This window comes from Aquila chrysaetos, chromosome 2 (assembly GCF_900496995.4).
Source record: "Aquila chrysaetos chrysaetos chromosome 2, bAquChr1.4, whole genome shotgun sequence".
NCBI lineage: Eukaryota > Metazoa > Chordata > Aves > Accipitriformes > Accipitridae > Aquila > Aquila chrysaetos.
Genome location: NC_044005.1, coordinates 71,048,879 through 71,061,047, shown reverse-complemented (window position 1 = coordinate 71,061,047; position 12,169 = coordinate 71,048,879). Strand labels below are relative to the sequence as shown.

The window sequence follows — 12,169 nt, the reverse complement described above, 5'->3', positions numbered from 1 at the left end:
GTAGTGTGCTAAGGGAACCTAGCAGGATATTCTCCAAAGTTTTTTCCAGGGTACTGTTACCTGATGATTCGTTGGTAGGCCATGTGCTTGTGCTGGTGTTTTCCCAGTTCTCTGGTATCCCCTTGAGGTGTTGGAAAGTGAAGAGGATTTAGCTTCCAGGTGCTTTGTTGCGGAGCATTCTTGGTCCTTGTATGTCCATCATAAACTGTGCTGCAATTGTGGCAGCACCATCTGTCATCTGGTGATGACATCCTTTCAACCTTCTCACAACATGAAAAGCTGGCAAAAGTACTGCAGGAACTGTCCTTCATTTTTGGAAGGTGAATTTTGGACCTTATTTGTTTCCATATTGCAAGGTACCCCAGTTTTGAGCCCTGCTGTCAGCAGTGGCCTTGCAAATGTTCTTATTATGATACATCTCATCAAGGGCTTTCAGAAACATTCCCTTCCTGTGAGGTGAGAAATTCCAGTTGCACTCTCAGGATCCAGGTTAGAAACAAAAAGCCTAAGTGCAGGGCTGTAATATGGTAACTTTAGCTCTAATGTGCAGATAATGGTTTTCAGACCACACAACAGATAGTCATGACCAAACCTAGTGTCATAGCAGGGATTGAACTTCCAGTTCATATGACTTTTCCAGAGTAAGCAGTGTCATGCAATTAAATGAGTTGGTCACTTGAAATGCAGAGCAGCTTAGTGTACTTTCTGGAACACTACCAAAACAGTGCCAGTAACAAAGTTGTTTTGACGAGAAAAGACTGATGGATTTTAAGAAGGCTAAGTAAATGTGTAGCACTTCACAAGTGCTCTTTGGAAGAAATAATATATACTGTAACTATGCAAAGTAAGGATTCAGGTTCTTGTTAGGACAGCTTAGTGAAAACGTACAATAACAGTCAGAAGAAGCTTAAGGTCTGATGGATTCTGAAGCAGAAGCTCAGAGGATTGTTATGGGACATATGGTAATAGAGGAGTTGTTACAAAGCTGTTACAAAGCTGATGTCCTAAATTCTTCTTTTTAAAATGCCATGTTACAGTTTCTTCTGAATTGCCATAGAGTTTATGAGATGGGAGCTCAGAGGTGCACAGTCAACATCAGAAAGGCCAGAAGAATATTTTTTAGTAAGTAGAGGGTGAAAAGAGTAAGATTACTTTGTGTACAGTTTTATCAGTTGTTCAGGAGAGCAAACAGGAACTCTTCTGTGTCATGGAAGTGGAGCTCAGGTGTTTGAGCAGGCATCATATACAATCTCCTGGAGATGTGACCTTAACTCCTTTGATAGCTGCCTCATCAATGCTGCTAGGGACAGCCTTTGCAACTTTGTATAAAATCAAGTTCACTGCTGTATATGTCACTTCTTGTTGCTAATAAATCTTGATGATGATTTTATTGGGGGCAGAGGTTTAACCTTGTTTCTAACATCTGTGTTCTAGAGTATATATTGATATCCTGAACTTCAGAGTACAGGGGTTTTTTGTCTGTTCTAGCAGAAGGCATATCTTGGAGTAGAGACAGATTTTTCAAAGGCACATACATAAAAAAAGAAATATAAAATGCTACCACTATATATCTGCCTTTAAAAGTTTTATCTTCCCCTGTTTTCTCTCACCTTTCCATATATTCCTGCATATACATATTGTATGAAAATCATCCTGAAGGGCAAAAGACAGTGTAGCAAATGTGGCAGTCATGTGGTTTAGTATTTTTTCCTATAAAACATACTTAGTGCTTTTCTGTGTATTTTTTTTTTCTTTTTTTTTCTTTCATTCTGAATTAGATTTGGAGGAGCTGAATGTTTGATCTCATTTAGATCTCTCAAAAATGTTTACAGGTGTTTTGTAAGCCAAGAGGGAATAATAGGAATTTTCATGAACATTCTTCCAGAAATTAATTATATTGTTTTATTCCTCCTATGTCACTTACACTTTGTCAGTATGTTTTTTTTTTCTCCATCTTTATTGCCTGTGGTGTGACAACACAGTTAAGCTCATTTGCTTTCCAAGTTATTATTGAGGCATTTCACCAGAAGTTCCAAGATGGGAAATGTCTGTGTTTGCCATACAGTGAATAAATGAGCATGTTTATAGTTCACAGGAAAACTTAGTGTTACTTAAAATGTTACCCTGGAGTTTTAAGGATTAAAATTTATGCAGGAAAGAGGTAGGAAAAGGAAGATATTCTGATGTTACCGCATTTTTATAAATAAAATCTCTCTGTGTTTGTTTACAGCACATACAGGAAGACTTGAATAAGCAGTTATTTGATAATTTAGTAAGTTTTTTGAGGCAGTCTCATTCTGAGTTCCAAGAGAAGACAACAGAATGGACTTGTCGGATGAAGTCCAGAGAAATCCCTACTGCAGCTCTTGTCTTAGGTAATTTTTTTAAAGATATATTTTGTTACGTACATGTGCTTAAAACTGACACAGAGATCAAAGAAAAATATATTGCTGACTTCCAGCAATTTACTGTGAGCGATATTAGCTTCAGAAAAGTTAACAGAAGAGATTGGGCTGGGAGAAGAAAGCAGGATAACACCTTCTTCCCCTTTGTATGCATAATTGTCCAGCAAGTTAACACCTTCCCTAAAGGTCTGTCTCAGGCAGCTGGTAGTGATTTGTTGGGGTTTTTTTTCCTGAGGCACTGGAGATGCTTTCATTCTGTCCCTCTTTCTGCCACCAACATGCTTGGTGGTTTCTATGACTAACCATGGAATTACACAGCTTCTGTATTTCAGATATATGTTCTTGCAGTCCATCTTTACGTGTAGGAAAGCAGTGTCATTACCTTGGAAAAGGAGCAGAGGGTGAAGAAAACAGCTGAAGATCTTTTTACTGAAGATAGTGAAGCTCTGAAGTCTTTCTTTTTTTTGTCCCCACTCCTTTCTTTCAAAGGGTTGTAACTATAATCCTAAACCTGGTTCAAGGCAACCTGATTGCATTTTCAGTGGATCGTTTTAGGGAACCTAAAATCAGGCCTGTGCTTCAAATTTACCATGTGACCGCTAAGCCTGGAAGGTAGTCTACTTCTGTAGGTAGTAGAAAGTGAGAAGTTCCTGCTCTGAATATTTTTCTGTGGAAGAAGCTGTGAATTGCCTTCTGGAGGGGCTTGTTCTTTTTTTTTTTTTTTTTTTTTTTAAACTAAAGGATGTTAACAAAGGCCGTAAATATTGAGTAGTTCACAGTCAATTCAGACTATAGTTCATACTAACTCGTAGTAATTTTCCTGCTTACATAAGCCATGTGAGGATCCAGGTCTCCGGTATATGCGTTGCTCTTCTAGAGAAGGTGAATTTCATCTTCTTGTCTGCAGGCCTTAGATGACTGGGTTTGGCTTGTGAGGGTCTAAGTAGCAGGGAAGTTAGAAAACCAATCATACTCCTTGCAGGTTTGCACCCTTGAGAAATCTTTCTTTAAAAAAAACCCGAAAACACAAACTATATGAGGGGTCTTTGCAGTGATTCCCTGTTCCTTTTAATCAGCTAGTATTAACATGTATGTCTAATCTTGAGCTAGTTTTTCATCTTTCCTCATAGATGATGTGATGCTTTTCATGCCTGCCTTGAATATTTGAGGTATCTTCTGTTTTTTGTCTGCTGTTCAGTTTATTATTCAATCATTGTGGTCACAAATCACAGTAAAAATGCCCTTAAAAACCTGTCTTTTTTCTAGGTGTAAATGTTACAGATCATGACTTGACTTTTAGAAGTCTCTCAGAAGTCCTTCAGAATAACATTACTCCTTATATAGCCTTGCTGGAAGCCAAAGATTGCCCAGGTAAATACTGCAATAGTTTTGCTGCTTCTTCTAAGCAAGCTATCAATTAATTAGAAATTCTAACTTTTTCCCCCAAATGTAAAAATAATGGGATGGAGGGATCTTGAAAATTTCTAAAGATTTGCTCAATCCCATGTTAATGTAGCAGTAATGCCTACTGTATTTTAAGAGGTATCCAGTTCTGTTTAAAACAATGAAGATTGAAATACTTCTTAGTTGTAGCGTAAATGTCAAGAGCGTGCTGCTTAGTGTATTGCATGTTGATATTGTACGTTGGCTTTCCCCTTGTTTAATAGGACAGTGTATGCATGCATTTTACTTTTTAAATGCTTACAGTCATGTTATTACAGTGAGGGAATGGGAAGAATAAAGTTTTGTCCCACTCTCCTTGCTCCTTTTTTGTTTTTTTAAGTAAAAAGATTAAAATCACTTATGGCAGCATCTCCAGATCTGTGGATTGGCTGCCTTATTTATTTTTAGGTCACTCTTAATAGCATGTGGCTGGAGTTCAAGAAAGGTGCAGGGCCAACATCTTAACCTGAATTGTTGCTATCTAGGCAAATTATTAGGATAATTTTTATTGCCTTAACAACATCCATATCATGAACACTTTCAAGCTTTCTGGAGCATGAGATGTGCATTCTGGAGAGAAAAGGAGAATAATTAGAAAAGTGAAAAATAGTAAGTGATAACTTGGGGTAATTTTTTAGAGTATAAGTTGGAGAATGGTTACCGAATAACCAAATGTCTTTACTGTGTGTCTAAAAATGTTTTGTGAAGGCATAAAAAATCTGATGCAGAAGCTGATGGGGCAGCTGATGAACTGCTACATAGATGTGGACTCATTGGAAGACGAGGACTATGTGCAGGTTTCCCAGAATAGAATACGTTGTTCAATGTCTTCTCTTATCGACTGGTATGAGAGTGTAACAAAGGTATGATTTTCTTTTTTTGTATCACCAGTTTATAAAAATGCCTGACCTTTAGATACTTTTAAAAAAGAAACGGAATAACTCAAATTTCTGTGCTGTAGTGAAAAAATGTCAAAGGTTAGCTTTTAATTTAATACTAAGAAATAACTGAGATTGAGGTCATTTGAATATAAATCTCTAACATATATAAATGTGGAGTTAGTTTCTGATGAGGTATGAATGTCAAAATTCTGAAAAACAAGCAAAAAGTACGATTTTGTCATCTGTTTAATTGGGAACTAGAAGCTTAAAATGCAGTATCAACTTAATGCCAGATGCTTTTTTCCCAGGAGTGATGAGATGGTTTGTTTATTAAAACAAATCTTTAAGAAAGAACAGCCATCCAGGCAAAAGGCACCATATTGGTGCTAATGTGCCATTATGTCATCTGCAGCCTACACTACATTGACAAGCAGTGAGAAAATAACTTTCAAAATGTTTTTCTATCTTTGTGTTTAATAAAGCTAATGAAGTTTTAAGATTTGTTTCTGTCATGAATAAAAGTTAGAACTGAGTTTGACGACTTCATCAGAGCACTGTGTTAAACAAAAGTTTAATGGGTACATGCTCTTTTTAATACTGGGTAAAGATATAGGAAATGGGCAATGTCCGTTTACACAACTCATATCTTCTCCCTTAATCCCAATAGAACTTCACCAGTTCTGTCCCACAGAGCTATTCTTTTCTTTGTTGTACTACGGGTTTTTAACATTCATTTATCCTTTGTACTTCATGCTGTGCCAAACAGAAGGAAGAAGAATTGCAATTCTGGATGCTAATAATAAATACAACTGTAGCAAAAAGTCAGTCATGTCACTTTGGAGCATTATAGTATAGTAGATGTGATTCAATCTTTTTATTTTACTGTCTTCTGTTTACTAATGTGTAACGAATGGCTTGAAAGAAAACAGATTCTGAAACTCCAAGCAAAAAAAGAACTTCCTCTTCGAGACACTGGCAATCTCCTCCAGTTGTAGTTATATTCAAAGACATGGAAAGTTTCACCACAAAAGTACTTCAAGACTTCATAGTCATCAGCAGGTAACATGACCTGAAGTTTAGTTCTTTCACTCCTTTACTCATTTTCTATTTGCAGCTGTTTTGAAGTGTAACAATGAGGCCAGTGGAGAGTTGGAATCAAATATTGATGCTGCTTCTTTATAGCAGTGATTGAGCAAAAACCTATTTGCTAGGTTTTGATGATAAATTACCCTAAAAGCTAACTTGGGACTCTGAACCAGAGTGCCTATGGGCTGGGCTGAGATATATTGGGTGGCTGATTTAATTCTTCACATGAGAGGATTTATTGGTACTAGTTGTTACAGAATTCTTGATTGTGAAACTGATTTTTAAGATGCCTAGATCTATCTTTCTTCTGTAGACTTTTAAAATTGTATTCAGAGTATATTTTTTGTATGACTACTGATGTAATGCTGCTTAAAGGTCACTAGCTTACTAATAGGAATATATAAAACTTACCCAGAGAATTTCTCAGTGTTGGCCAGGATCTGTAGTAAGTAGCTGACTACTTCAGGTGCTCCTGTGCTTCTGTCCTTCCTTAACCTGTCTTCCTTAATGTCATCTCATGCATTCTAATCAAAACCCCCTTCTGTTCTCCAAAAAGAGCATCTTATACTTAGTCCCCAGGTTGAAACTACAGTTGGAGCAGAATTGGGGCTGCAGTTGTACAGTTCATTCAGCTGCAGCGTTCACACCTGACACTACCTCTAAACAAGGCTAGGCAATTTCACTTGCTGAGACACCAACAATAAAAATATTTTTCTACTTCAGATCTGGCAGATGGGTTCTCCAGGGAACATTTCAAGAAGTAAAATCAGAAATGCACAATTATCTGGAAATAATTAGGGTGTAAGGCAGGGGGAAATGAGGTTTTAATTGGTTTTTAAGTGTTGTGTTTTATTTTGCTTTTCGTGGCAAGGATAAATACCTAATTATGAGCATATGGAATGTAGATGAAGTGTAGTTCAGGTCTGTCAGTCTACTATTTGCAAATACACTTTTTTTAATAGACTGCATCTCTTCAGAAAAAAGGTTTAGAGGATTCAAATTATCTTATAACTAAAGATTGTCTTGACTAAAGTAGAAGATGGGTAAAAGAGAAGCTTAGCGGACTTGCATAATACTTTGAAAAAGATCTTTGGGATGATTGTAGAGAGTTGGTTTATTCTCTCCATTTCAGTCTTAAACATGTTTAATAATAAGGGTGAAGTGGATAAATGTGAGATGTTGTGATAAACGTTGTGATTTCTTAATCACAACATTCAATTTCTCTCCAATATCCTTTTAGGTTATCAGCGGTGGACGGTAATATATGAAGTTTATTGGGTTTATGTTCAAGTCTCTAGCAATGACTTTTGAGGAGTTAGAGAAATGAAATAATTGTGGGTAACGATTAAAACACCAAGGTCAAAAAGTTGCCATAGTGAAAACAGAGGAAAGGAATAGATTGTCAATTTTAACCTAGAAGATATTTAAGATAGCAGAACTTGTATCTCCTTGAAACTAATAAAAAAATGGAAAATAATGATGAAATAATACTGAAAACACTATTTTATGTAATTTGTATGCTGTTCACGAGCAATACAGCATTGTCCTGGTTATTGGTTCTCAAAGCACATACTAAAAAATTATCTGAAGAAGATGATTGAATCTGGAGAAGTTGGAATTCTTTTTTTTTTTTTTTTTTTTTTTAAGTATAATGGGAACATAGAATTAGAGGGATTTCGTATTTATTTTAAATTTATTAAATGGTGTAAAATTTGTAAATTTTCTTGAGACTGTTAGCTGTTTTAATGTCTCTTCTTATTTTTTCTCTATTTCTTTGGGAAAAAAAAAGTTCATATTATAAGATCCAGTTCTCTGAATATAACTTTTTGGGAAGATAAGACCAGTACAATACTCTAATTGAAAAGATGCTTTTTATGCCACTTCCTGAAATTTGAATCCTAAAATATAATTTAATTTGCTTGTCTAATTTAGGGCTTTAAATAGCTTCCTTTCTTTTGCGTTTTACTCCACATCAAAACTCTTTTGGTTTACTGGCAACAAATCTTTTAATTTACCCCTTTCTTCATCTAAGCTCAGTGCTGTAGTAGGAACATAATGCATTTTTTTCATGATTTTCTATAATGTAACTATTATGTTTTTTTTCCCCTCCCCCATGATCTAGTCAGCATATCCGTGAATTACCTCTAGTACTGATTTTTGGAATCGCTACATCTCCAATGATTATCCACAACTTACTTCCTCACTCTGTTTCCTCTCTGCTGTGCATAGAGCTTTTCCAGTCCCTTTCCTGTAAGGAGCACCTGTCTACTATAATTGACAAGGTAATTCCTTTTCTAAATAGGAGTATGTGTGTGTATTCAAGCACAGTGTACATGCGTGGTCTTTTAAAAGCAGGTTTGTCTGAAGCTTTTGGAATGGAATCTGTTCCTGAGAGCTGTGGATTTTGGATATTTCTACTGATAGCTGCAGCGTAGCTTAATACTGAGAGCTTCCTTCTCACATTGAGACATGCTCACGCACCTGCTTTCATCTTACATTTGCATTGACATCTGTGCATACATACTTGGGCAATTACATTTTGACATTCCCACCTCTTCATTAAAGTAGTGCTTTGATTTGAGTTTTATTTTGTTCCAGAAAAAGATAGCTTTAAACATAGAAAAATACAGTTCAGCCTGAATTTTGCCACCTGTCAAAAATTAGCAGAGTTATTCAAATGATCAAGCCATATAGATGCTGTGCCTGTGCGATTCTTTGTGCAGGATTTCCAAAGTTGCTCTTACATATGCTGAAAGTAGTGGTATCCCTGGTTGTTACAGCAATTTCTGTTCTGTTGTAGTTTTAAAAATAAATACAAAAATAGTGTTAAGTCAAACTGACTTCAAATGCATATTAGTTAAAGGTACTTAAAAAACATGGTGAAATAACAAACTGAAAAACAATCTTTGCATGGATATTTTTGGATATTTTAGTAGAAGTATTGTGTTTAGAAGTTGGCAGTGTATTTAGTATCTCATTTAGTTGAATGCTAACACATAGTGAGAGTTGTATCAAATTGTATATATAAATTTTGCTGAGCTGAATACAGGAAAGAATTTCTGCTATGGCTGCTTTTCCTTTTTGTCTCCCTTAGCTGCTTCTGACAACCCAGTTTCCCTTTAAACTGGGTGAGAAAGTTCTGCAGGTTCTCATCAACATATTCTTGTACCACGATTTTTCTGTCCAGAATTTTATCAAAGGATTTCAGGTAGGCAATAGTAACAAGTATTCAAATTATGGTTGTGAAAATAAAGGGTAATTACTAGGCACTGAAAGACTTCTTAGGTCCTAATCTTGCTGTCACTGAATTGGATGAAAAAATGTCCTTTGGAAACAGTTTGGATCTGTGAACAGGCAGGTGTTTTAAAGTCAAAACTTTAACTGCTAAGGTTTTAAGGGAAAACTTGTAGGACAGGTATGATGAAGCATGTAAAAGCTTATTCTGCCACAAAAAAAATGTATTTAAAGGTTACATTTAAAAGGGTAACCTGCCTTAGTGGGTAGAAAGATCTATATTTTTCTATAGATTAACTTGTAGCTTCTAACACCCCTGGCAGAACTCTCCAGCTCTGATACTCTGTACTGGGTCCTTGTACTCTGGTTTGTCATGGTGTGAGTAGGCTGCAGCAGTGTCTCTTCCCTGCTTGAACTCTTCTGGCACAGTTTCTGGATGCACACTTCTTACCTTTTCAGGGAAATAGGAGCTGTAGTGTCACTTACTTCGTGCCTCAGAGTAGGTGGTGCTTGTGCTCCAAGCAGCTGTGCAGCAATGCGGGTGTTAGATTTAGCCTCTCAGGAGACAAAGTGGAAGACTTCAAGGTTTCCAAAAATAGTCTATGCAGAGCATGATAATTGTATTTTTATTGGTTTATATAGTGCTTTATATCTAAATGTATTTCCTTGTCTGAGTCTCCTTGTAGCTTTTGTGGATTGCAGACAAGAGTTCTCCAAAGAATCTGTAGTCCCTGTAATCTGTTCTAATGCAGGATTGTGAAATAGTTTCTTTCTTGCCTGGTTCCATGTGTGTACTTGTTAGTAAAACTTGCACTTTTAGTGTCATATACCTTTAGAGTGTCTCAGATTCTTTGATATCTAAGATTCAATGATTACACGGGCTAGGAGAAATATCCTGGCTGTAGTACCTCTTCTGCAGACAGACCTGCGTGGGCTTTCATAGGTTTCAACTCCTCTTATTTGAAAGAGTCACCAGGATTTAATGGTTCCCCATTGGCCTGATACGAAAATACAAGTCCTAGCCCTGACAGCATAAGGCTGTGTCCTTGTGTGTTAAAAGTATTCAAGGATGAAGCAATTTCAGATCAGATTTCCTAAGTGATAGATACAAGGGATCACCGTCATCTCATTATGTCTAGAGCAGTGTTAACTCTTCTGACAGGAAGCATCTTTCCTCTTTCACAGTTTTTATGTTTTAAAAATTTTTAGTGGGGTAGTCTGTCTGTGGTGTTTATTTTGTTTTTTTAAGAATAGATGTGATGAGTATATGCCACTATTCTGCAAGGCCCTGATGCTACAAACATTTAGTGCAGCTGAAATGAGTGATAAAGCATGTTTGTATGTATACATAGTAAGAGCTTAGCAGTGTATTTTTGTGTACATGAAACACAAATTGAAATTAGAACATGTGATAAGTTTGCTTGTGTACCGTAGTTGCTCTTCACATCTTTAAATATATACTCTTTGTTATTTGTGAGCATTGGAGCTGAATATGTAACCTAAAGAATGCAGTAGTTCATGTAAGTGAATAGAAAATACTTGACAAGCTATAGTTACAGTTATGTAAGATGAGGGGAAAGATGAGGTACTGAAAATGAATAGCGCATACAGCAAAAAAGGTAACTATGTAACAGTATTTAAAACTGAATAATCAGTGTCCTGCAGTGACTTACGGAATATTTATGAATGGTAATGAATTTTTTTTTGTTTTTTTAAGGAATACTATTACTACCATTATAGTATATGCACTATAGTAATAAGAAAGCATTAAAAGGTAGATATAACAGGATGAATTTTATTAACATCACTGGTTCTTGCTTTGTTTTCAGCTCTGTATCGTTGAGCACTTCTATTCCCAGCCTCTTAGTGTACTGTGTTGCCAACTGGTAGACACCAAGAAGAGAGTAAATTATTTATCACATGATCAGTGTGAAAACATTCGAAGACTGCCCTCTTTTAGAAGGTAAAAGGGGAATAAATTTTTGGGCAGTCTAGTATTTAGCTTTAAAAAAGATAAAAGGAATCTGTAAATGTAGTTCTGTGAAAACTGTAGATCACTTGTGCATATGTTTCTATAGCAAAGGTAAATCAATCAAAAGGAGGACAGTTCTAAATTATTTCAGGAAGCCTTAATCTTCTGGTCTAGAGAGTACAGCTTCTGTGATGTGTAATCACTTGAACTTTTTTTTTTCCTCTTGTTCTTAATACAGAAACAAGCTATTATGACAAATAACCATAAATAACTTTTGAACTTGTTAAGCTGACTTGGAGCATAATCTCTAGGAGTTTGGAGTGGCCTTTCAGCTTGCTGGATTTGACTGTCCCTTTTTGAATCTTTCCAAAGAAATCCTTATAGCAGCATAAACTTAATTTTTTAACCCTGTAATCTTTAATCATACTTTACATTATAATTTTTATGTTCTTGGTTTTTTTGCCATCAGGTATGTGGAAGGTCAGGTATCAGAAAAACAGATTGCACTGCTGACAGCAGACAGCTGCTTAAAGGTAAAGTTTTAAGAATGTCTTTGGAGAGCAAAAATAACTTTCCCAATATATTAGTTTGTGGAGCATAATAAAATACAAGACTAAGATGTATAGTTCTGTATAACATCTTTCATACACTACGTACTGTGCTTCATGTCCAGTAATGGATAATTAGGATCAGCAGGTCAAAACTCCAAATCTCTAGGGTTGCCAGGTATGCCTTTACACAAAGCTGCACAACTTTTCTTACATCAACTTTTAGCTATGTCTAGAAATATAACTGCCTAAAAAGAAGGTTACAAGGTTTATTTATGGCCTGGTCTTTTAATGCTTACTCAGACTGACTTTCTTGGAAAGTCAGTGAAGTGTTTGAAGAATGAGTAAGTAATCTGGGAGGTTATTTCATAAGCTCTTAATCCTCCATACCCTCTGTGTAGTTTCTGATTGAACTCAGTACGGCAGTCTGGGTCCCAAGGCACACATTCACACCAGATGTCATACAGGATTAAAACTTTAATTTACATTGCATGTTTATCTGAAGGTTTGTCAAGTGATTAAAGTCAGGCTACTACTATTGTGAGCCCCTTAGGAATTCACCAACAAAGATCTGTTGGTTCTTTTCACCAGCTGAACTAC

At 36.1% G+C, this 12,169-nt stretch overlaps 1 protein-coding gene across 8 annotated transcripts in view; it reads left to right on the top strand.

Annotated features, from left to right (window-relative positions):
* ORC3 (origin recognition complex subunit 3) overlaps positions 1-12,169 on the top strand; it is a 39,809-nt gene that overhangs the window by 8,756 nt on the left and 18,884 nt on the right. For 6 of the 8 annotated variants that reach the window (XM_030040311.2, XM_041118630.1, XM_030040320.2 and 3 more), the window contains 8 exons: positions 2,231-2,375; positions 3,672-3,776; positions 4,557-4,711; positions 5,652-5,788; positions 7,938-8,097; positions 8,910-9,023; positions 10,879-11,012; positions 11,491-11,554. In XM_030040311.2, the coding sequence (XP_029896171.1) occupies positions 2,231-2,375; positions 3,672-3,776; positions 4,557-4,711; positions 5,652-5,788; positions 7,938-8,097; positions 8,910-9,023; positions 10,879-11,012; positions 11,491-11,554 (1,014 nt within the window). The remainder of the gene's footprint in view (positions 1-2,230; positions 2,376-3,671; positions 3,777-4,556; positions 4,712-5,651; positions 5,789-7,937; positions 8,098-8,909; positions 9,024-10,878; positions 11,013-11,490; positions 11,555-12,169) is intronic. The other 2 variants (XM_030040339.2, XM_030040329.2) reach the window with 1 other exon arrangement.